At 47.1% G+C, this 23965-nt stretch overlaps 2 protein-coding genes across 2 annotated transcripts; both read left to right on the plus strand.

Annotated features, from left to right (window-relative positions):
• Nucleotides 1-284: 284 nt before the first annotated feature.
• LOC307181899 (uteroferrin-associated basic protein 2-like) lies at nucleotides 285-8109 on the plus strand (the record flags this gene model as incomplete). Its single annotated transcript, XM_079912792.1, has 5 exons — nucleotides 285-921; nucleotides 3722-3989; nucleotides 5710-5934; nucleotides 7852-7859; nucleotides 7958-8109. 5 exons carry the CDS (start codon nucleotides 285-287, stop codon nucleotides 8107-8109), a joined length of 1290 nt encoding a protein of 429 aa, XP_079768918.1.
• A 7359-nt stretch (nucleotides 8110-15468) lies between these two features.
• Nucleotides 15469-21718, plus strand: LOC307182838 (serpin A11-like; the record flags this gene model as incomplete). Its single annotated transcript, XM_079914429.1, has 4 exons — nucleotides 15469-16244; nucleotides 17403-17676; nucleotides 18922-19069; nucleotides 21515-21718. Exons 1-4 carry the CDS (start codon nucleotides 15602-15604, stop codon nucleotides 21716-21718), a joined length of 1269 nt encoding a protein of 422 aa, XP_079770555.1. The 5' UTR covers nucleotides 15469-15601.
• Between the last annotated feature and the right edge of the window lie 2247 nt (nucleotides 21719-23965).

A 23965-nucleotide genomic window follows, 5' to 3' on the forward strand; every position in this document is an offset into this window, starting at 1 on the left:
AGAAGACCCACTTGCAGCGTAGGCTAGGGGCAGAACTGAATCCCTGTTAATCAGGTCACTTACCTTTAATTTGTCTGAAGTCATGTTCCAGAATACTCATTAGACTTTCCTTGTTAGACTTAGCTAGGATCCTTCAATTAAGGACAAATAGCAACCCCACCCCTGTGAACTGCACCCAGGTAAGAATGAGCCTTTTTCAATCCCCTCAGCATTGAGAACACGTTCCATAGAATATTCACCCGTATACCTCTTCCTTCCAATAACAGCTCTGGATTGTTGCAGAAATGTCCCACAGGAAAATACATCTGGTGCTGTCTCTGGTCCTCATCCTCTGTGGCCTTTTTAATAGCATCTTCTGTGAAAAGCAGCAAGACTCCCAAAAGAATATCAACCTAGTCTTATTAAAGAAAATTCCATCTCTCTCCCAGAAGACAGAAGCTGGCCATAAGGCGTTTGCCCAAAAATTATTCAAGGCTTTGATAATTGAGGATCCCAGAAAGAATATCATCTTCTCCCCTGTGGCCATCTCCATCGCCCTGGTCACCCTCTCCCTGGGGATCAAATCCACAACGCGCACCAACCTCATTGAGGACCTGGGACTTGACCTCAGAAAAATCCAAGTGTTAGACAAGGACAAGCATCTTGTCCAGACGTGGAATGAGCTAGTGAAGCAAGAGCAACTGAAGCACAAGGATGTTCTCTTTATCGATAACAACAGGAAGATCAACCAGATGTTTCTGCAGCAGATAGACAGAGTACATGAAGTGGACATCCAGACGATTGACCTTAAAGATACAGAAAAAACCAAGAAGGCCATCAATCACTATGTGGCTGAAAAGATACATAAGAAAATCAAAGACTTAATCACCCACCTGGACCCTCAGACTGTCCTATGTCTTGTCAACTATGTTCTCTTCAAAGGTGAGGTTTATTAAATGCATGAATTCTCATTTGGGGTAAACTTTGCCCCTGTGTTTCCTAAAAGATTTAAGTCAGGAAAAAAAAAATTTTGTCAGTATATCCCATTTTCCCAGAAACCAGTAGATCCAAAACTTTTTAAATGGACTTTGATATCATTGTGTTGTCTAGCATTTTTCAGTATTTCTCCTCTTAATCTTCTCAGTCATCTTGTTTGCCGTGCTTAAGATATTTTGGAGTATAAAGGCAATGACTCTTGCTGGTAAAAAAGGGAAAAAGAAATCTTTTTGCAGAGGCAGGAGCATTGGCTAATTCACTTGTTTTGTAAGGTCAGATCAGCGTGAGATGAGATGCTTTTCGAAGTTTTGTCCATTGTTGAATTCAGGATCACACACCAGGTGTCTAAACTAGCAGTTTAAATTCCAGGTCACAGATCTTGACGTGGCCCTTGTTTCTTCAGGTGGGCTCTGAGTTACCGCTCGCTGGCATCTATTTATACCCTCTTCCTCCACTTAGCATTACCAGTCTCCTTCCGCCATGGACTCTCAGTCAATGGCCTTGCCTCCTGCCCGAATGGGGACAAGAAAGCAGTTCTGACAGGATGTCCTCCATGCGCTGCCCAAGGCTCACACACCTCTCCTCTCACTCTCCCCTCTGGTCACAGTGAAGGAGAGCTTGTCCCCTCCCCTTCCTCAGGGCAGGTCCCCGTCCATCCTCCCTGCCCAAGGACTCCCTCTACTTTCCTCTTACCCCATAGCTCATGCCTCTTTTGTCCCCTTGGCTGGTTTCTCCTCTTCTGACTTCTACAACTGTCTCCTGCCTCACCTGAGCTCACGACCTCAAACACCATCTGTACTCGGACTATTCCCCGCACTCTAGATGCAGCCTGGACCACCTCTTCTGAGATCCAGACTTTAATACTCACCTGCCTACTGATATCTCTTTGGGGATGTTTCACAGACCCTCGAACACAATCCCCCCAACCACGCCCAGCATCTGCTCACCTCAGAGAATCACAGTGCCATTCACCCACCTTCTCCTGACAAAAGCTCCCCTCCAGCCTCCAGATTCAAGAACACAGTAAGTCCTATGGATTCTGCCTGCAGAGCTGATCTGGAGTGTGTTCGCTTCTCACCATCTGGTCTACCACATTTGTAGCCAAGGCCACCACTATCTCTTGCCTAGATGACTTGCCCCAGCTGTCTAATTATTATGTTTCCATTCATGCCTGCCTCCAATCCCTTCTCCATTAAAAGACCAGAACAATTTTCTTAAAACATAAATCACATCATTCCCCCATCTGAAGCCCTTCCATAGCGTCCTGATGCACTTGGAATGCAATCCCACCCAGAGCCAGCTGTGCGTGCTTTGAGCCCTGCTGATCCCTCCAGTGTCTCCCCATCACTATCCCTCTCATTGTTATGCTTTGCCCACAAAGACCTTCCCTTCTTCCTTAAATGCATCCTGCTTTTTCCTGTCTTAGTCCATGATGTTCCTTCCCTAGGAATGTTCTTCCTCCCCTTCTTTGCCAGATGGAGCACCCTCTTCTTTTAAACCTCAGCCTCAATGCTCCCTCCTCAAGAAGGCCTTCCCTGGTCTTTCAGAGGAAGTGCTCCCATGCCAGCACTCAGCTCTTTGCTTGCATCTTTCCTAATGCTCATCACACTTTTAACCATTTACAGTGGGGGATTGCTTTTCTCTCTGTATCCCCCTTAGAAAGTAAATGCCATGAGGACACAGGTCCTCTGTTTTATTCACTGCTATAACCTCAGTTCTTAGTATGGTACCTGGCACATTTTTTGAGCTCAAGAAATTTCAGATTTGAATGAGTCAATCAATGGATAAACTGTTGTGGATTAAACAGGGTTCCTACCAGGACATGCAGATTGTTTGTTCTTTACATGATAAGTGAAGGAAGTGTTCATAAAAACAATGCTTCCCAGCACAGGATGCTTGCTCAGGCTACTGGGACCATTATTCATATTTGGACTCACAGTTCCAGACTAGGTGCCTGGGACATAGAAAGTGCTCCACAAATGATCTTGGAGGGATCAAGTCTCTGGATGCTTCAGAGAACTCTCGGGCATGATTCCCTCTTAAAAGCTTTATCTATATCACACTTTAGAAGGCAAGTTGTAAAAACAGAACAGAGAGGACCGTAAGCCTGGCTATAGAATCAGAAGCAAGGCTAACACTTGCAGAGATTTTCCAGACCAAACTAGATGGCCGTCATTCTGGGTGACATGCATTTTTTAACTGGTGTGTACCTTGAATCTTTTTTAAAATCCACTGGGGAAGTGCATTAGCTAAAGTAGGATGTCACGCAGGGGTGTGCATGTATGCGCAGGTGTGTGTCTTTCTGATGAAAAATTTCCCTCCTGGAATAAGTTACATAAATTTTAAACAGATTTCTTTACCATAGGACTTCTTTGAACTCTTAATACACTCAAATGCAGTGGGAGTTTTCAAAGAAGGGTCGCTGTGGTCAATGTTTCCTAAATTATTTGATGACAGAATCCTTTCTTGGTGTAATAGTTCCAGAGGCAGGTATTTTGGTAAACATCCTTTGAGAAATACAGATTTAAAGAAATTCTATGGTGAATATCTTTGAAAATCATGCGTTAGCTTTTCTTTCCTTTGCACCAGTCTAGAATTTTAAATATTCTGTTCACTATGGTCAAGGTATCACCAACAATAGACTGCTTCCTTCCCAAGCTGATGACCTCTGGGGTCCCCGAACCTGGGGGTGATGATGGTTTTCCGCCAGATCACTCTTTGACTTTTTCCTTCCTGATTCCCCCAGGCATTTGGGAAAGAGCTTTTCAGAGCAACCTCACGCAGAAGGAGGACTTCTTTGTGGATGAAAACACCAAAGTGCAGGTGGACATGATGAGGAAGACAGAACGGATGGTTTACAGCCGCTCCGAGGAGCTGCTTGCTACGATGGTGAAGATGCCCTACAAAGGAAATGTGTCCCTCATTCTTGTGCTCCCAGATGCAGGACAGTTCCACTTGGCTCTAAAAGAGATAACTGCTAAGCGAGCTAGACTCCAGAAAGCCAGTGGCTTCAGGTATCCTGTTCAGGAGGGACATGCTATTGCATTGCATTTTTGCTCAGCCCTCGCTTCCTCTATGTAAAAGCCTTATTGTGGGTGGGGGGGGGGGAGTTTGGCATCTGGTTATTTCCTAGCATATTTGTAGAAAATGAAACAAACCAAACAGAAAGAATAGCAGCCTGAGTCCCCTTACCAGCCAGAAGCCCCTTAAACTGTTAATTATGGTTCTTTTTGTCACATGTACAGCATCAGAAACCCACTTCATACAAGCTCAGGATGGGTAAAGAGAGGACTTTATTGGAAAGATACATGGGAATTTCACGGAACCCCAGGGAATATACACAGCCGGGTCTCATGAGGGATTGGAACAAGGGACTACAAGGGCACCCAGAGCCCCATCTCTCTTGGTGTCACTAGTCCTTGCTTCTAATCTCTCTAGCTCAGCAAGCCAGCTTTTCACACACATGTTAGCCCATGATCCACTCACCCAAAAAATATTTTCTGAGCACCTATTGTATGCGAGAAACTGCTTGGTGCTGGGAATATAATGGTTAGCCAAACACTTCCCTACTATCGTGGAATTTTCGGTCTGGTGGAAGAGGTAGAAAGTCAACTAACAAATACACAATTTCAAACTGTAGTAAAAGCTAAGGAGATAATGAGTAGGGTGACATCGGCGAATTCAGTTGTGAAGTATTAATTAGGGCTCTTCATTAGTTATGACGGTCAGGGGAGGAGCCTGCGCAGGTAAATTTCAAGCTGAGACCACTGTAGACAGGCATGGCTCTCTTTCATTCAATCAAATGCTCCTCCCCACACTGAACTGAGTATCTTTCGATTCCCGCTGCATATTCCTGGAAGGGAGCATTGAACTAACCGAGCTTGGGTATGCTATTCACCAAGGTCCCATCAAATGTGGGTACATTAAATAGTGAAATCATGACTTTCAATGGCCCACTGATCTGAGCGGCAGGGTTGGGGAGACAGTCTTCAGGCAGTAAGTGTGTAGATTGGGAAGAAATCTCTCAACAGCGTTTACTCCTACAGTTGAGGGCCACGGCAGAGGGGGTCTGCCATCTTCTGCCATGGTTGTGCCTACCACAACGTTCCTGGTTGGGACAGAGGGGGTAGAGCAGTAGAGAGACCCAACTGAATGGGTTGCTAGCCCATCAGAAGCTCAACACCGCACTGACATAGTCTAAAATGTTGGGTGGGAGGGCTGGCGCTACGCACTCTGATACTCTCCCTTAGTCACAGAGTGGCTAGTCTATAGAGGGAAGAGTCCTCCTCTCTGTTCGAAAGCTTATCATCCAGGCTGGAGCTTCCTCTCCTGTGGAAACTCCCTCTGCTCTACCTGCAGCATGGGGACCTCATGCCCTCCATCTCCCTCACCACATTTAGGGTCATTGCCCAAATTAAACCCCTGCTTCCAGAAGGGTTGGAGGGACTCAGGGCTGGATGCTCTTGGGCTGACCCTCATCTTCTCTTGCATAGAGAGCCTGTGAAGGGAATCATTTGAATAGCAAGGTGTATTTTGAGTAAGCAGTTTGCTTGGAAATTCAACATTGCAGCTCATACTCCGGCATCTTTAATCTCTCCCCAACCCAGCACTTCAGAACAAACACTTCTGTTACCTTTTCACTCGGAAGAGGTCTTTCAACCTAAGCAAGGTGTTTCCGCTAGACTCCAGGAGAGGGACATTGTTCAGCTTCCTTGTCGTTTTCATTCTCAACAGATTGGTGCACTTAGTTTTGCCCAAGTTCAAGATCTCCTCCAAGATAAACTTAAAACATCTGCTTCCCAAGATTGACGTCAAAGATGTGTCTACTACAACAGCGGCCACCCAGAGCATCACAAAGAAGTCTTCTCTATCTATTTTGGAGGTGAGTGGGGTAATTTCTAGAGTCTCTGTTTTATCCACCACAGTCCTGATTGAGAAACTTTTTTTTTTTATACAGCAGTTATAACTCTTATCTGACTGGGTCCCTGGGCTTTGGGGGTTCTTTCGTTATTCACTCACTCAAAAGTAATTGCATCAAGCACTGGAGGCACTGAGGGTGAAGTCGTGAGCCAGCCAGACAACACCTTACTCTCGTAGCCGTTCCATTCTATTGACGGGGTAGGCAGTGAGCACGCCAACAGACAGATATGTATTACGTCCCCCAGTGATACTTCCTGTGAAGAAAGGAAAGCAGAGAAACTGGGAACGGCATGTTGGGGTGCAGTGAGCAGGCTTGAGAAGGCCTGGGTTGGCCTTTATGCCAAGGCCTGAATGAAGGGCAGGAGAGAGAAGGGAGCAAATACCTGGGACATGTGTTCCAGACAAAGAGAGCAAGTGTATCCTAAGGGAATGTGAACTTGAAATTTCTGAGGAACCCCAAGAAGGCCCAGGCAGTTAGAGTGCTGAGTAAGATGGAGCCTGGTAGGAAGTGAGGGCAGAAGTCAGGCAGGGCCAGGTCATGTAGGTGTCCCAGGCCCTGGACAGGACGGGGGTTTATTCTGACTGACATGGGAGACCACCGAGGCTGACATGAGCTGACATATGTTTTACAAAAGACCACTTCTTGCCGCGCGGAGAACAGGCAATGGCCCTGGAGGAAGAGGGGGACCCATTAGGAAGTTTGGCGGGTAACCCAGGTGAGAGGTAATGGAGGATGGATGGGGCCTTCGAGGGAGGGTTAGCTGTGGTGAGAAGGCTCTGTGTGCCTTTTGAAGACAGAGCTGGGGAGCAGGGAGGGAAGAGTCGGGCTTGTAAGCTGGAGCCTGGGAAACGATGGAGCCAATGCCTGAGGCAGGAAAGATGGAGCAGGAGTGGTTTGGGGGAGCAGACAGAGACTGGCTCTCTAAACTTGAGGTGCCAGTTAGACATCCAGATGCCGGGGAACATTTATTTATGAGATAGTTTTACCCATCCCGGTGGGCACAGGGGCTGCCCTCCAATGACTCCACCAAGGTCACTAACTGGCTGGCTGCTCTGTGGCCGCCATAGGGGCCAGGATACTTTGAGGACTTTGCCCAGGACAAAAATAGCAAACACAGTCCCTCCCCGTGATACAGCCCCTGACAAATTACAAAGCACTTTTTCATAGTTTCTCTTGCTCGAGTCTCCCAATGACCTTGGGGGTCGGGACAGGGCAGGGGTCCTGTTCTTTAATTGGGAGATGATGAACCTGTCACTCACAGACACTGGATGGAGTTCCCAGGGTTGGGACCCCGAGGGGACGCCATGCTTCCTGTGGCCCAGTGGGTGTAAGCACTACTTACCGTGTCCAATTCAAACAGAACCCACCCGGCAGGTGTGCACTGAGTGCTGGTTGTTGGGCTGGGTTTGAGAGATGTTGAATCCATCACCAGTAATGCAAGCAATGCCATGGCCACGTTCCCCAGCAGGGCCTCTTGCAGATCAGGGAGGCCAACATGCATGTTCCGGCACAAGCACTTTTACACGGAGGTTAAATTGTCCTTGCATGGATGGAGACAAGAACAACTAGCCCCCTAGTAGTTTCTATCACATTCTTCTTGAAAGTGTTGGAAATGACTATCTCTCAGTCGTTCTATGGGATTTTTTTCTAAGCCTACAGACCACCCAGCCTTCCTCTGTGTTTTATTCCCCTTTCCTCCCTTTTAAACCTGTTAACAACTTGAGCTGTCTGCCCTGCACTGAAAATGTCTGAACTCAACAATTACCAACCCTAGTATCAACCCCACTCGGGGACGTCTGGCCTTCAATGGTGAACCCAGCTGCTGGGAGCTGAGGGTGGTTTTCTAGGAATGGAAGTCAGCTTTCCTCCGCCTGCCATCGGCCATGGAGGGAAGCTGCCTCCCTGATCTTGACCACAGGAGATAGCTGGGCACACCGCCCCGGCTTGCTCTCCAGCCAGCCAGGTGAGTTCACTCCCAGAGCTGAGAAGGAAACTGTCTCTCCCAGGCCGTGCATCAAGCTGAGATAGAGGTGAGCGAGCATGGCTTAATCACGGATCCAGCCAAGGACGCGGACGTGTGGAAGGTCCCCGTGGACACGAAGGAGGACCCTGTGGTCGTGAAGTTCAATAGACCCTTCTTGCTGTTTGTGGAGGATCAGATGACTCAAAGAGACCTCTTTGTGGGCAAAGTCTTAAACCCCAAAACTGAGTAGAGGGGCCAGGCTGTGCTGCGCAGGAACTTAGCTGGTCATGAATAAAATGAATACAATTCACCACCCTGTGCATCAAAATGCTGAGACTGACAAGTGTGGTCTGGGAATGGAGTGGGGAGGGCCACTGCTGGTCTTCTGTCCAAGAACAGAGCAAGATAAGAAGCAGGTTGAGGGCCTGCCAGACACATTTGGCTGGGGCACCTCTGTCCTGGAAGAAGGCTGACATAGGCAGGGAAGCAATTCTGAGGGCGGTGAGCAGGTGCGGGGGAGCTGTTTCCGTCGGTGGCTGTCTCATCAGCCTTGCTTCCTGTCCAGCTGGCAACCAGAGCCTGTCATCTCATCTGTACAAGAGGAGCTGTACTAACCCCCCCAGGCAGCTGCAGGCAGAGGCAGGTCCCACAGCAGAGAGGAGGCTGGGAAGAGGGTTGGTACCCAAGGACACCTCGGTGGGCTTCCATGTGTTCACCCAGCTCCAGGGGGAAATGGGGATACCCGGAGAAGCAGAGGATCCCAGATATGTTGGCAGCATCTTCTCTGCCCCATGCTCTAGTCTCTTTTCATCTTTACAACAACCCTCTATGAGGGAGTTATTATTGCCCCCTACTGGAAACGAACTAAAACTGATGAGGGGAAAACAGGAGTGTGTGTGTGTGTGTGTGTGTGTGTGTGTGTGTGTGTGTGTGTGTGTATGTGTGTGTGTGTTTGAGAGGCTGGGACTTGGGAACTAGCTGGCTGGCCATGACTTGCCTTGGGCATATGGGAGGGATCATGGAGTCTGATGGAAACCAGACATTTGACTAGGGAAGTCAGATCCAGAGGCCATGGGCACAGCTGGCAAAGACACTGGCCAAACAGGCTGACCCAAGAGTGATACCCAAGAGGCGGGACCTTGCCTGGGTGGGCTAGTTCAGAGCAGTAACTGCAGCAGACTAGGACAGAGGGTGAAATAAAACTCTTCTGGTAGAGCGCAGGCTCAGTGCTGAAAACACAAGGCCGAGAATGAGATTGGAGGCCAAAGATGGGGCAGGGGGGACTGACTGCAGAGCCATGTGATGACATGACCAAGCCAGAGCTACCTGGGGGCCCACAATTAGACCCAGGAGCCTTGGACTGGATGAGAGAGGGCTGGTCACCCCAAACCATGAAAGTCCCTCTGTGGTGGGGTTTAGGACACAACCCAAGTATTCTCTTCTGGGAACAACGTGACCCTGAAGGAACTCCATCCACTACCAAAGGAGTCACTTCAGGGCTAAAACGTCCATTCCTTTAACAAGGATGCTCAAACGCCCAAGAAAAGAGCTTGTCACTTGCATCACCACTTACAACCCAAGCTCCAAGAAAGGAGAGGCCTGGGGATGGGCCACAAGAGCAGCTTGGAGAAGTAGCTCAATAAGGAAGCTAACTCGAGAGAGGAACAGTAAAGTGGATTGTTCTAGAAAACGTGCAGGAAGTGAGTCAACAGCATAACCAGAGGGAGGAAGGGCTAGAGATCCATGCTTGTGTATGTCTTATCTCCAAGCAGATCCACGGCAGAAGCAGAGGGGGAAGGTGCTCGTGAGGATGTTGGGGGCCTGGACCCATTTAGTAGAGGGTATCCATGGAGGATATTGAGGGTCCAGTGTCCCACACGCTAAAGGGAGGTAGGCAGTGGCACGTGAAACAAGAAGATTATTGGCACATATAGGAAAAAGCCCGGGAAACGACTGAGACGCAGTCGGCACCCAGGTCAACTCTGCAGACTTAACCAAGCCCACCTGCCCAAGCTCATGGCGAGCTGTGCCATCTCACAAACTTTGGTGCCACAAATGCGGTGTCTTCACTAGAGGCCAGGGTGGGCTTTTTCTATGACTGCAGCAGTGAGCTGGTGTGATTCCAAGGTTGACGGTGAGAGGAGTTTACTTTCATATGTGTAAGGGCACATTTTCCTGCCCTTTGACTCTGAGATTGGACACACAGGTGAGGTATCTGTGCGTCAAGGTCAAAGGTTTGCACTCCAGGAAGGAAACCAAGCAACCCAAGGAGGTGGTACTCAATCCTCTTTCCTACTAACACATGACATGTGTGATAATTTTATGTGTCAACTTGCCTGGGCCACAGTGCCCACATACGTGGTCGAACATTCTTCCGGATGTTTTGGTGGGGGTGTTTAGGGGAATGATTAACATTTAAATTGGTGGGCTTTGGGTAAAGCAGGCTGCCTTCCATAAGTTGATGGCCTGAATAGAACAAAGACTGACCTCCCCTGAACGCGAAGGAATTCTACCAGCAGGCAGCCTTAGGACTTGACCTGCAACATCCACTCTTCTTGGGTCTCCAGGCTGATAGGCTACTCTGTAGACTTTGGACTTGCCATCCTCCATAATCACGTGCGTGAACCAATTCCTTAAAATCCCTCTCTCTCTCCTTGCTCTGGGCCAGGCACTGCATAAACGTTGCCCATGTACAAACGTTTCATTCCCACCACAGCTCTGTGAGGGTCTCTACTGTGGCGGGGTCTGTAATCGATTCCAAAACGTGGGTCTCCCGGGATTGTTTCTTCTTCCCTAGCATGTGACACACGATTGTAAAGAGCCAAGTAATTTATGTGCAAGCCAAGAGTGAATTGGATTCCTCTTAGGTGAGAAAGGAACTCTGGCCGTGTACTTCAATTTTTTGTTTATTCATACTGCAAATGTGTCTTTATAAAGCACCCAGAAAGTTCTCGGCACTGTTCTAGACCCAGGGGTAGCGTCTCAAACATCAGTGGGTGTACCAGACTCCATCAGTGCCTGGCCAAAGTGTCCTTGGCTTTCACCTTTCCAGCACACACCTGTTGGGTCCTACTGTGAGTACCTTCTGCTCTCCATCTGGGGCTTCAGCACACCAGACAGGCCAGAGGTACCTCCAGCCCCACCCTATCATAGCATCAGATTCAGTATCCTAGGAGCCTTTATGTTTTAAAAGTGCCTTTTGATTGGAACCACTGTGCCGACCTGAACGAGCTTTTATTTTGCTTTACGTGTACAATTAAATAATTCTACTTTTTAACAAGGTTTTATTGTTTTTTGTTAAAAATAAAATACATGCTCTTTTTGAGAAATTAAGAGAAGACAAAAATCCACAAAGAACATAAAAATTACCCAATTCCATCACTAAAAGACTCACTCATAAAAAATATTCATTTAGTTCCACGCTTGGTTCTAGATCTTAGGTAAACAAAAATCAATGATCAGGCTTCCCTGGTGGTGCAGTGGTTGAGAGTCCGCCTGCCGATGCAGGGGACACGGGTTCGTGCCCCGGTCCGGGAAGATCCCACATGCCGCGGAGCGGCTGGGCCCGTGAGCCATGGCCGCTGAGCCTGTGCGTCCGGAGCCTGTGCTCCACAACGGGAGGGGCCACAGCAGTGAGAGGCCCGCGTACTGCAAAAAAAAAAAAAAAAAAAAAAATCAATGATCCCACTTTACAAAGCTTTTGATACGGCGGGAGAGAAAATTTTGCTCCATTCTCTGAATTTCCTTCCAGTCTTTTTTTTCCTGTACATGGATCATATTCATTTAAAGCATCAGTAAAATACCGGAACGGTTTAGTGTTGTAGTGAAGGCCTCATCCGGGGGGTCAGATCTGTCTTCTGAGGATGGATGGCTCCACCACCCACTTACTGAGCGAACGAGTTACAGACCTCGCTGGGCCTCAGCTTCCCATTTGTAAAGTAGAGAGAATCATGCCTCTCGCATTCTTTAATGGTCCCAGTTTTACTGAGAAATAATTGACATCCATCACTGTATAAGTTAAAGGTATACAGCATGACGGTTTGATTTACAGATACTGTGAAATGATCACCACTGTAGGTATAGTTAATGTTTCACATTCTATTGTGAGAGTGGTTCATAAAGAAAACTGCCTGGAATACACCAAACACAGGTAATGGATCAGCAGCCTCCGCATCACGACCCCCTGCTGCCACCTCCAACATGAGAACATCCTCAAACCACGCTGGGTCCAGAGTCACGATTTGCTTTATAGGACAGGCTGGCAGGGCAGAAACTTTGAAGAAAAGGTCACTTCCTGTTTTCATACCGGTTCCAGGAATTGACCTGACAAATATTGACTAGGCTGCCATGACCTTCAAACACTATTTTCCTGTGGGTAGGAGGTGATGCAGCGCTGAAGACCCAGGGCCCCCAGCCCAGGGACCTTGCTGTGAGTACCACGCTTGTGTCTGAAATGAAGGCCGGGGTGGCAGCTCTCTCTCTCTCTCTCTCTCTCTCTCTCTCTCTCTCTCTCTCACTTTGGCAGAATAAATGGGAGAACTGAGTCCCCTAAAGGAAAAAAGTGATGATGTACTCCTTCTAAGGCTTGAAGTAGGAACTTCAGGTTTTAAATAACATTTTATGGATAGCTTGGCCTTTAAATTTTTTGAGAAATTCCCAGTATTCCTCAAAAAGTTAGACAAGAAAACGGAACAATACAACCCAAAACAAAATGATAAAGTTTTTGCAGCAACTTTACTGGAAACTCTGTTATATGAAAGGGTGATGATGCAGGGACCTGGTCTGGAATTTGAATCATGCCCCTGCCACTTAATATGTGTTTCTCTCCTTAATAGGTGTTTCTCTCCAGGGATAATATTACCAAGGTCTTAAGGTTCTCGTAAGGATTCAATTTAAAGAAATTAAGCAAGTTTTTCTCCACTGGGGCACTGCTGGCATTTGGGACGGACCCTTCTTCTTTGGCTGTGACTATTCTAGCATTTCGAGTGTTTTCTCTCTCCCATTAAACTCCAATAATAGCACCTCCTTCTCCAGACTTTGAGATGATCCAAATACTATCCCCGCTTCACACACATCCCTCCCCCTGCATTTGAGAACAAATCTGTCCGGGAACCAATGATACAATATAGCTAATATCCCTACCATAAAAGAAATAATAAATAGGGATATTATAATTAATTATGGAGTTCTTAATTTTCCTCTGGGATCTTTCTGGAAAAGGAATAAAGGAATAAATTGGGTGTAACTATATCCAGCCTCAGTAGAAAGGAGTGAAAATTAACACTGCGTACTTCCTATGTGCTACGTGCTATATATATATTACGCCTTATAATCCACAAGCAACCCCACCCCCAGGAGGTAGGCATTGTCATTTGCATTTTACAAATAACACACTGCAGTTCAGAGAGCTTCCTTTACATTGTATCACCCAGTGATTTAACTGCAGAGCCTTGATTCAAACCCAGACCCCCTGACTTACAATTCAGTCCTCTGGGAAATAGATCCTCTGCAAGTTGGGTATCCTGGGGGTTCAGTAGGTAGAAAATGGTGGTGAGTTCATTGGGGTAAGAAGAATAAACTGGAAATAGTTTTATTACAGCTGTACTTCTAATCTTCCCCAGGAGCAGACCAATTTTTAAGTTGTTCTGCTTCCCAATATGAACAGAAATGAAGCGGGCCTACAGCAAGCTGTGCTGGAGGGGGTAGGACGTGGCGTTGGGAAGCTGCCTGCAGTACTTTGACCAGCAAATGTGTTTCAACGTAATCGATAACGTGGCTAGATTCGTCCCTCCTGACAACTGGCCTTGGGGGTTTGGTTGGGTATTTAGAGCACCAGGTGCTATAAATCATCTACAAAAATATGTAAGCGACCCAGAGATCATTGGTTTGGGAAAAAGGTATTAAAGGTGCTGATTAAGACACAACATTTATCAGGACAGATGAGCAACAAGGATGGGGTGATCAGCTGTGGGCAGCCGCTGTGGCAATGGGACAACAGAAGGGTCAGTTTTGAAGGGAGCGAGGGGACGAGACTCCTTACGGAGGACAGCAAGGCGGGGGATGGGGGGGTCCGAGTGTGTGCACGTGGGGACGTGTGTGTGACAAGCACATTGTCTACACGGCAGCTTCACCTTGAGCTGGAGCTTCGCTCCCAACCCTGAAGCACTTTGAACCCCTCGGTTGACACGAAGGCTCTTCTGGCACATTTTATAACTTAAAGCACAGGAGTTACTGCATTTGTTTCCTAGGGCTCCCATAACAAACTTCCACCCAGCTTAAACAACAGGAACAGATTCTCACAGCTCTGAGGACTAGATGTCCAAGATCAAGGCGTTGGCAGGGCTGGTTCCTTCTAAGGCTCTGAGGGACAGTCTGTTCCAGGCCTCTCTCTTGGCTGCTGGGGGTTTGCTGGCAATCTTTGGTGTCCCGTGGCTTGTAGAGCATCACCCTGATTGATTTCTGCCGTCATGTTTACATCTCCTTCTCCTTGTGTGTATGTCTGTGTCCAATTTCCCCTTTTTATAAAAACACCAGTCATATTAGATTAGGGCCCATATTAACCTCATATTAACTAGTTATATCTCAATGATGCTATTTCGAAACAAGATCACACTCTGACATGCTGGGGATTAGGACTTCAACATATGAATTTGTGGGATGGGGGGTACAATTTAACAGATATCTTTCCTTAAACTCTCCATCAACTAAGATACAGGTTTCAGCCCTTGCACGTGATAAGAGGTACTCGAAATAGCAGGTTTGATGGAGACACAGTAGATCTTTCTTGTCTCTTCCCCACCCTCAGGCTCCATCCATCCTGCGGCTTTGCCATCCCTCATTCCTCATGAGCTGCGCCCACCTGCAAGGTCCCCAGGGCTGATCGTCGTATCCACACTCCAGCGAATGGAGACCAGAAAAGTAGAGGGCATTCCTCTTTCTGGGAGAGCCTGGCCTAGGAGTTCCACACATCATCCTCTCCCCTCCAGTCAGCAAGATTCTAGTTACTGGCAACACCTAGGTGCAGGGGAAGCCCAACATCACTTGTGTCACAGTGTCCTGACCATTCGTTCCATAGTATTGAGGGTTGCCCCAGTCTTTGAAAGTTAACAAGTGATTGAAAGAATGACTGGAAAGGAGAAAGATAAAAGAAAAAGAAGGAAGGAAGGAAGGAAGGAAGGGAGGGAGGAAGGAAGGAAGGAAGAGAGGGAGGAAAGATAGATGCAGGGAGGAATGCAGGCAGAAAAGACCACAGAAGTTCTTTTTTTAATAGCCCAGAGTCCTTTTCTCAGCAAAATCTTACAGGCAAATCAATATGTAAAGCAGACAAGAGGCCGCTGCTCTGACTCTAGCCTGAGGGAAAGAATCTGGAGCCCGCTGGCTCATCGCTGCCTCACCCTCTGTAGCAGGTCCTCAAACTTTTTGGCACCAGGTACCGGTTTCGTGGAAGACAATTTTTCCATGGACGGAGTTTGCGGAGCGATAGTCCAGGCGGTAACGCAGGCAATGGGGAGCGGCAGATGAAGCTTTACTTGCTTTCCCGCCGCTCCCCTCTTGCTGTGCGGCCCAGGGGGTGGGGACCCCTGCTCTACAATACCCCGCCTGACACCTCTGTGGGATCCAGTTTGGATGGGAGGTTTGCCGAACGTAAATGTAAATGTAAATTCCCTGACGAATGTAAGTGTGAAGCACTGTGAAGCTACTTATGAAGGAGAATGATGTGTTCACCATCTTGTTTTTAGAGGATGGGACCAGCGTGGCAGTGGCTGCTGGGAGCGGGGATCCTGGCCTCTGTCTACTGGCAACCCTTTCCTGCCCGCGGAGATAAGAGCCTGGGGGTGCCTGAAGCTCCCCGTGGCCAGCTCTCGGAAGCCCTCCCGGCCTACCGCAAAATCACACCCACAATTACCAACTTCGCTTTGCGTCTATATAAACAGCTGGCAGCAGAAACCTCAGGAAACATCTTCTTCTCCCCGGTGAGCATCTCCAGCACCCTGGCCCTGCTCTCTCTGGGGGTGCAAGCTGACACTCCAGCTCAGATCCTGGAAGGTCTCGGCTTCAACCTCACGGAGACCCCAGAAGCTGACATCCACCGGGGCTTCCAGAGCCTCATCCACACCCTTGACCTGCCCAGCCCCAAACTTGAACTGAAAGTAGGCAACTCCCTGTTCCTGGACAAGCAGCTGAAGCCTCAGCAGCACTTTTTGGGCAACATCAGGGAGCTGTACCGGGCTTTCGCTTTTTCTGTCAATTTCACGGACTCTAATACAACTAGGAGGCAGATAAATGACTTCGTGAAGAAGCAAACGTATGGGCAGGTCGTGGACTTCCTGGAGGAGCTCACCCAAGACACGCTCATGGTTCTCTTGAATTACATGTTCTTCAAAGGTGAGGGCTGCCTCCGGCTCCTCCATCCCCAGCCCCGCCCCTAAAAGGCACCTATCTAGAAGCCTGTAGCTGTTTCTTCTGAAAGTTGCCTCTGTATATTTAAATAATGTTCTTATAGGGCTACTTCTTAATTTATCAATATTTGATTTCTCTTGCCATGTTTTTCCTATTCTAGTTTTATCCTGATTTTTAATACCACTGACACTCAATCTCACTTTTCTATTAATACTTCATTTTTTTAGAGAAATATTTTATTTTTTATATTATTGCCTATTTCAAACCTACAGAGATATGCAGAGAATGACAGAATCCACCATGCACTCCCTCCCACCAAGAATTAGCAAATATTAACATTTTTACTATTTACTTCAGATTTTTATTTTTTTTAAAAAATGTAATATTGCAGATACAGTTCAATTCCTTTTTAATCATCCCTTGGTCCCATTTTCCTCCTTCCATCCCCCCCCCAGAGGCTACCGCTATCCTAGGGTTGGTGTGTATCCCTCACATCCATGGGTTCAACCATTACGGTCTGAGTCTGAATCATCTTTGATTCTCCAAAGGTGAGGAAAGGTCCAAGGAAAAGAGCTACCATTGACTTTCAAGAAACAAATTTTGTTGGACTGGAGCATAGAACACAATAGTGGAATGCCTAGGTGGGAGTGCTGAGAGTTGTAATAAAAAAAGTAATCAGGGGCTGTGTTGAGAACCCTAGACTTTATCTTAGGATCCCCAAATCACCAAAACGTTCAAAGCAGTGCAGTGACATACCTGTTGTAGAAAGTTCAGTCTGGCTACAATTTGGGAAATGAGAATAAGGGTGGAAGAACAGAGACAAGTTAGCTTAGTGAGATGGTTCAAAGTAAGACAGTGGTCTCAAATCAAGGTGTGGCTTTGGAGGCAGAATCAGCAGTACCTGGTCACTTGGAAGTGGGCGTGAGGGACAGGATGAACCAGCCCCTCTCCCTGTCACCAAGATCGGTGCTGTCAGGAGGTGGTTGTCAGTGGAGATTATAAGTAGAAAGAGACGAGATACTGCACACGGGGACAAGGCTGTAGCAGATTCTGCATCTCTGACCAGTGTGGCTTAGTGCATGTCTGCCTAGACTTCCTCTCTTAGAGTGTGTTCTCATGGTTTTGTGGGTTTTTTGTTCTAAGCCAAGTGGAAGCATCCTTTGAATCGCTACCAGACCCCGAAGCAAGAGAGCTTCTTTGTGGATGAGAGGACCTCTCTCCGCATCCCCATGATGCACCAAAAGGAAATGCACAGGTTCCTCTACGACCAGGAGGTGGCCTGCACCGTCCTCCAGATGGAATACAGTGGAAACGCCCTGGCCCTGCTGATCCTCCCTGACCCGGGAAAGATGGCTCAGGTAGAGGCTGCCCTGCAGCCAGAGACCCTGAGGAAGTGGGATCAACTGCTCCTCCCCAGGTAAATGCCAGAGTGCAAGGACTTTGTTCAAGAACTCGAGCAGGCCTTGATCAGCTCCAGTTGCAAGACCCTAAGCCCTGGCTTGGCTCACTGCCCTACCAGCTAACCAACTGCGTGGTCTTGGGCAATTCTTGCTCTTCAGGCCTTGAATTTCCTCACATGTAAAATGGGGCCATGATAACCACCACATTGGTTGGTTGGAGGATTAATCGAGTTAATATGTATAGAATATGAAATTGGTACCTGGTGCAGGAGAAGTGCTCACCAGGCATTAATCATTCTTATCCCCTCCCAGACATCTTTCTGCCTTTGCTCTTCTCTTTTTCTCCAAATAATAATTTACTACCAGAAGGTAGTTAAGTGTAGGCAACAAATCAGATCAAGGACAATTATTAAGAATAATTATGACCCCCACAGAACAGTGGGTATTTCTTAAGAGTGCCTCTGTTTTAATTAAAACATTTCCGGTAAAGATGCTCTAACCTGAATTAGCATCTCTAATCTGAATTCATTTGAGGCAGAAGTTTCCAAGCTGGCTATTAAATAAGCAAGCTTGCGGGTGTCATGGCAACTGTCAGACAATAATTCCGGAGGAGAATAATCCCAGGAAGAAAGGGACAGCTTTTCCATGGGTCACAAGAAACTTGTGAATGTAGCACAAGGAATATGGCAATCTGATGGCAAAGACATGACAATAACAGGAGGGACAGTTAGTCTATTGATTTGTGCCCACACTGTACATGCATGGTCTCTCATCAGATCTTCAACAGGCCGTGAAGCTCAGACAGGTTAGAGATGGTGTACCTTCTATTAGGGGATTGCCAGTAGATGGATTTAGGATATAGTTCAGAATCTGAGCCAACAGAGCTTGCTGATGAATTGGATATGGAGGTGGGATAATGTTAACCGTACTTAACTTCCATGGTTATTACATGGCTTCGATCAGTGAAGCCTTGTAATCCAATGTCTGGCACCTAGAAAGCCCTCCAGAAATGTGACAAAGATGAAGACCTATGGCTATGCCAGGAGTCTTCTCAGATCCAGACACAGACTCTCTGTGAGGTCTGAAGAGAAGGAAGCTCTGGGTTGTGGAATGTCCTGGCATAGCAGGTAGTGTCATGAGAAGACTGGTTCCCACACTCTGAGAAGCACATCTCCTTCCCAAAGCTCAGGCTGCCCCCAGACATGTCAAAACCAGCACAGATAACGAGACAGCAGTGCTTCTCCGTCTGATTCTCTCCCCAGCCTGTTGGATTTGCATTTGCCAAGGTTTTCCATTTCTGGAACATATAACCTGGAAGAGATACTCCCCCATATTGGTCTCACCAGCTTATTCAACTTAGAAGCTGACTTCTCAGGAATCACTGGGCAGCTCAACAGAACTATCTCCAGGGTAAGGTGGTGAGTGTGGATGTGTATTGGCAGAGGTTGGGTGTCTTTTCTCCTTTGACATGAGGTGCATTTGAAAGTCAAGTTCCCCCCTTTTTCTATTCTGGCTTTTTAATATCACAATCTTTAAGGCTTCTTTTCATAAGCCTCTCCCTTTCCATCCCCACCCCCTTCTTCTAGACCTTTATATTCTTCAAAGCAAGGATGGAGTCTTGAATAGAGTAGACACACATTCAGGGTCATCCACAGAGCCAGAGTTTCCCCAGGTGTGGGACTAGCTTTGTTTTTATCCCTTAAACTTCCTCCGAGGGCAGGTAGTGAGACTCTATCTGCCTTTGTTATAGCTGTAGAGAGTAGTGGGCATGAACAGAAAGGATATCCATCAGTTTTGCTGCAATAACAAATGATCCCCAAATCTCAGTGCCTTTTCATCACAGAGATTTATTACCTGGCCATATGACATGTCAGAGGTGTGTCACTACCATCTGGCTACAGATCTACTTCTCATGTTTTCTTCCTTCTAGAATGTAGGTCAAAGGAGAAGCTCCTATTTGGGACATACCATTCTTATAGCAGTGGGAAAAAAGCAGAGATAATGTGCTATATCTCTTAACACTTCTCCTTACGTGTGGTCTCTGTCAAGGCCACTCACAAGTCATTGGCTAAAGCAAGTCCCACAGTCAAGACCACCGTCAATGGGGTGGGCTCGTGTTCTCCTGCAGGAGGTACTGTAAGCCACAAGGCATGGGCGAGGGCTGATGAGATCCTACAGGAAGGGAGAGTTCATACTTGAGAATAATAATGCAATTTTCCACAGGAGGGAAGGCAATAAAAGATACTTCTCTGTTCTTCCATCATCTTCCTAAGATAGAGTCATTATCAGTTGGGTCTTTATTAGAAATTTCATAAGGAAAGTTTACTCTCTTTTATTTGGGAAAGACCAGCTGAGATTTGGAATGTGAAACCAAGGAACAGGGATGTGGTCTTGTGTGTGTGTGTGTGTGTGTGTGTGTGTGTGTGTGTGCGTGCGTGTGTGTGTATGCGCATGTGCACCCTCTGTGGAGAAGGTAAACAAAAAGAAATAGTTTAGTTTTTTACAGAATTTCTTCCACAGTGACCTCAGATGTTAGATTTATCTCTTCATAGACCTTTATGGAAATGAAAGAGACTGTGAACACCAATGTTTTTCAACTTTTTTTAGTTAAAGCCTCAGAATCCTTCCTAAGGAGTTGTGTGAAAATGAGGTTTTAAAAAAACAGAATTCTTTTCATGGAGCCCAGTGGAGGCCTCGGCACATCACACAACCTGGTTTCACTGAGCTTATTTTGAAAACCATTGATTCAGTCTGAGCGAACCATTTTTCTTTTCATGTTTTAAAAAAAAATTTTTTTTTAATTTTATTTTTTAACATATTTATTGGAGTATAACTGCTTTACAATGGTGTGTTAGTTTCTGCTGTGTAACGAAGTGAATCAGCTATACATATACACATGGCCCCATATCTCCTCCTTCTTGCGCCTCCCTCCCTCCCACCCTCCCTATCCCACCCCTCTAGGTGGTCACAAAACACCGAGCTGATCTCCCTGTGCTATGCGGCTGCTTCCCACTAGCTATGATTTTACATTTGGTAGTGTATATATGTCCATGCCACTCTCTCACTTCATCCCAGCTTACCCTTCCCCCTCCCCGTGTCCTCAAATCCATTCTCTACATCTGCGTCTTTATTCCTGTCCTGCCCCTAGGTTCTTCAGAACCATTTTTAAAAAGTTTCTCTAATTTATAATCATACTTGCCCTATCAAATAAGGACCTTGATCCATCAATTGCAACATTCTAAACTGCAAATCTTTTTTAAGCTGGGAGCACCTTTCATCATATCTCTAAAATGCGAGTGCTTTTTTTTTGGAGCTCCTAATCTAATTGGGATATATGTATACATATGGCTGATTCACTTTGCTGTATGGTATAAACTAACACAATATTGTAAAGCAACTATACTCCAATAAAAAATAAATAAATAAAGCCAAATAGGTGAGCAAGCTATTTTAAAGATGAGAAAACTGAGGCTAAGAGAGGGCAAATGCAGCTCGTAGCAGAAAATGTCCTTGGGTCTGTGCCACGTGCACCCAGGTGCTTGGGAAATGCCCCCAAAAGTCGCTGTTGGGTTTTTGCAGCCTGGTGCATTCTCAGGTAGCCTTCAGCCCTGTTCAGGCCCATCTGTCTCCCCTTCAAAGAACAAACAGCACGGTCAGGGTGACTCCCCAGGAAATGATGGAGGCGGAGAAACTGGGACGGGGCGGGAAATGAAATAAAGGTTGGAGTGCTGCCTGGGAAGGTGGGACCTGAACGGGGTGACTCCGCTTCCATCTCCCTTGTGTCGCGTGAGGTGGCATCAGCCCCTGGAAACGCCCTGCCCCGATGCTGTCTCTGCTCCTCTTCTCTCCTTCTAGGTGTCACACAAGGCGGCAGTGGATGTGAGTGAGCGGGGAACAGAGGCAGGTGTGGCCTCCGGCCTCCTCTCCCAGCCCCAGTCTCTGAACGCAACGTCGGCCCCACACGCCCATTTCAACCGACCTTTCCTGGTGCTGTTTTGGGAGGTGACCACCCAGAGCCTACTCTTCCTGGGAAAAGTCGTCAACCCAGCTGCGGGGTGACGGTGGTAGGAGGCCAGGGGGTGTCCTGTCCCCTCCCTGAAAAACAGGAAGGCCAGCGCCAGCCTGCATCTCAGGGTTGCTCTGAGGACCATTTAATCAGTGTGCAAAAATGCTAATAAAGTTGGCCTTGGGTTTTGTGAACAGTGAGGGGCGATGCTTACGGGGCGGGCGGGGTGAGCACGCACAGCAACGGTCAGTCATTCACTCTACAATCTCCTCCAATCTATTGTCAACTGTGGTTAGAAATTTGGAGGTGAGAACAGCCTCCGATTATGGTCTCCTCAGAGACGTCCACCACTTCTGCCGCCACTGCTGGTCTTTCCTGAGTGTCTTTTGGGTCCTAGGAAAAGGCACAAAGGATATCAGGAGGAATAAGCGAGCCTCTCACTTCATAGTGGCCGATCTTGGCTATGCAGCAAAGTGAGGTCATCCTGAAACGTCATTGCCTCGATGTCAGGAGTTAGTTCACCTCGAGAGGAGAATGAAGCCAGGGCAGGGGCTCTAAGACATGTTCTATGAAAAGAAAGGGATGTGAGGATAGGCCAATGCAACAATGGGCCAATCCAGAAACGGAGGTCAAACGTCCAAGGACAACCCCAAGATCAAAGAAAGTGGAAGGGTTGACATGGCCTCGTGAGACAGTGGGCTTAAGGCACAATCTTGGTCAGTGGGATGAATGTGGGGGCAGTATTCAGAGGCAATGATGCATTGCTTAGAGGTCAGAAGTCCTACTCCCACAAGTGTGCCCCCCAGTCTTAAAAAGGCATCAATCTGGAAGTGGTGGGGAAACTCAGAAATGCCATCTTAGCTGCATGTATGTACCATACATGTGACAATACATCCCCACAATGAAGTCATTGTCGAGACCTAGAGGGTGGCTGTGTGTGGTACATGTCTAGGAAGAAGCTGTACCAAAAATTGCAAGTGGTAGAACTCCCCCATGCCCACCCAAAGGAGGCAAGACTTGAGTTGGGTCTTGAAAACAAGGGAAGCCTTAAATAAAGGGAAAGAGGGTAAGATAGTCCCGGAGAGGGCGGAAGAGACACACTATGGGCAAAGGCCACCAGGGAAAAGAAAGAAAAATGTATGTTCTAAGAAGAGAAAACCAGTTTTGCAGCAACAGAAAGTTCATGTAGGGTCACAATGGAAGGTCATGCTGGAGAGGAATTTGGAGGTAAAGGGTTGGAGGCTTTGGATGCCAGCGTTGAGGCAGACTTCCGGACACTAGTGAATTCTTGCCACCTCCCACTGGTCAGCCAACCTTGGACATGATGCTTGATCCCGCTGTGCCTCAGTCTCTTCTGAAGAATGGAAAACATAAAACCTAAGTTACAGAATTGTGAAAATCAAATGAGATCACGAATGTGAAGTATTAAGCACCTGGTAAACCGTAGGTGCTCAATGAACATTTGTTCATCTCCACCCTATTCTTTTGGCTGCCCCAGCCCTCAGGGCTGTCCTTTATTCTCACGGAGCATAGCTCAGCTCTAGGGAATGTCCAAATCCCCCAAGGGGCCGCTGGTCCAGGTGCCAGATGTGAACCCTCCCAGTTAAACCATATAGGGAGCACATCCTCAGAACCCAAAGGTGTAGATGGAGAGCCTTCAGGGACTTTGCCCAGGCATGAAAGATTCCATCTGGAGGGCAAGACTGCTCTTGCTGCGGGGACATTTGCTGTGACAGGGACATTCACTGTGACAGCACTGTGGCGCCCGGAGGGAACCGCTGGCCCAGGGATCAGGGCTGAGACTGTAGAGGCCCACGTGGATGACAGCCCGCAGGTTTTCTCTAGAAACATTATTGTTAGTGTCATTCACTGAGTTGTTTCTTCCTTCCCATCTTAAGCTGTCACTTTCAGTCATCTGTGAATTGAGTAAATTTCTCCCCAAGTGAAGATTCCATATGTATTTATACTTCAAACTGAACTTTTAACCATCTAGAAGAACCCGATCATTTTCTTTTTTTAATTTTCATTTTATATTGGAGTATAATTGATTAAAAATATAGTGTTAGTTTCAGGTGTACAGCAAAGTGACTCAGCTATACATATACATGTATCTATTCTTTTTCGAATTCTTTTCCCATTTTGGTTATTCAAGAATACTGAGCAGAGTTCCCTGTGCTATACAGTAGGTCCTTGTTGGTTATCTATTTTAAGTATAACAGTGTATACATGTCAATCCCAAACTCCCAATCTATCCCTGCCACCAACACTTCCTCCCTGGTAACCTAAGTTCATGAAGAACC

This window comes from Stenella coeruleoalba, assembly GCF_951394435.1.
Source record: "Stenella coeruleoalba genome assembly, chromosome: 2".
Lineage (NCBI taxonomy): Eukaryota > Metazoa > Chordata > Mammalia > Artiodactyla > Delphinidae > Stenella > Stenella coeruleoalba.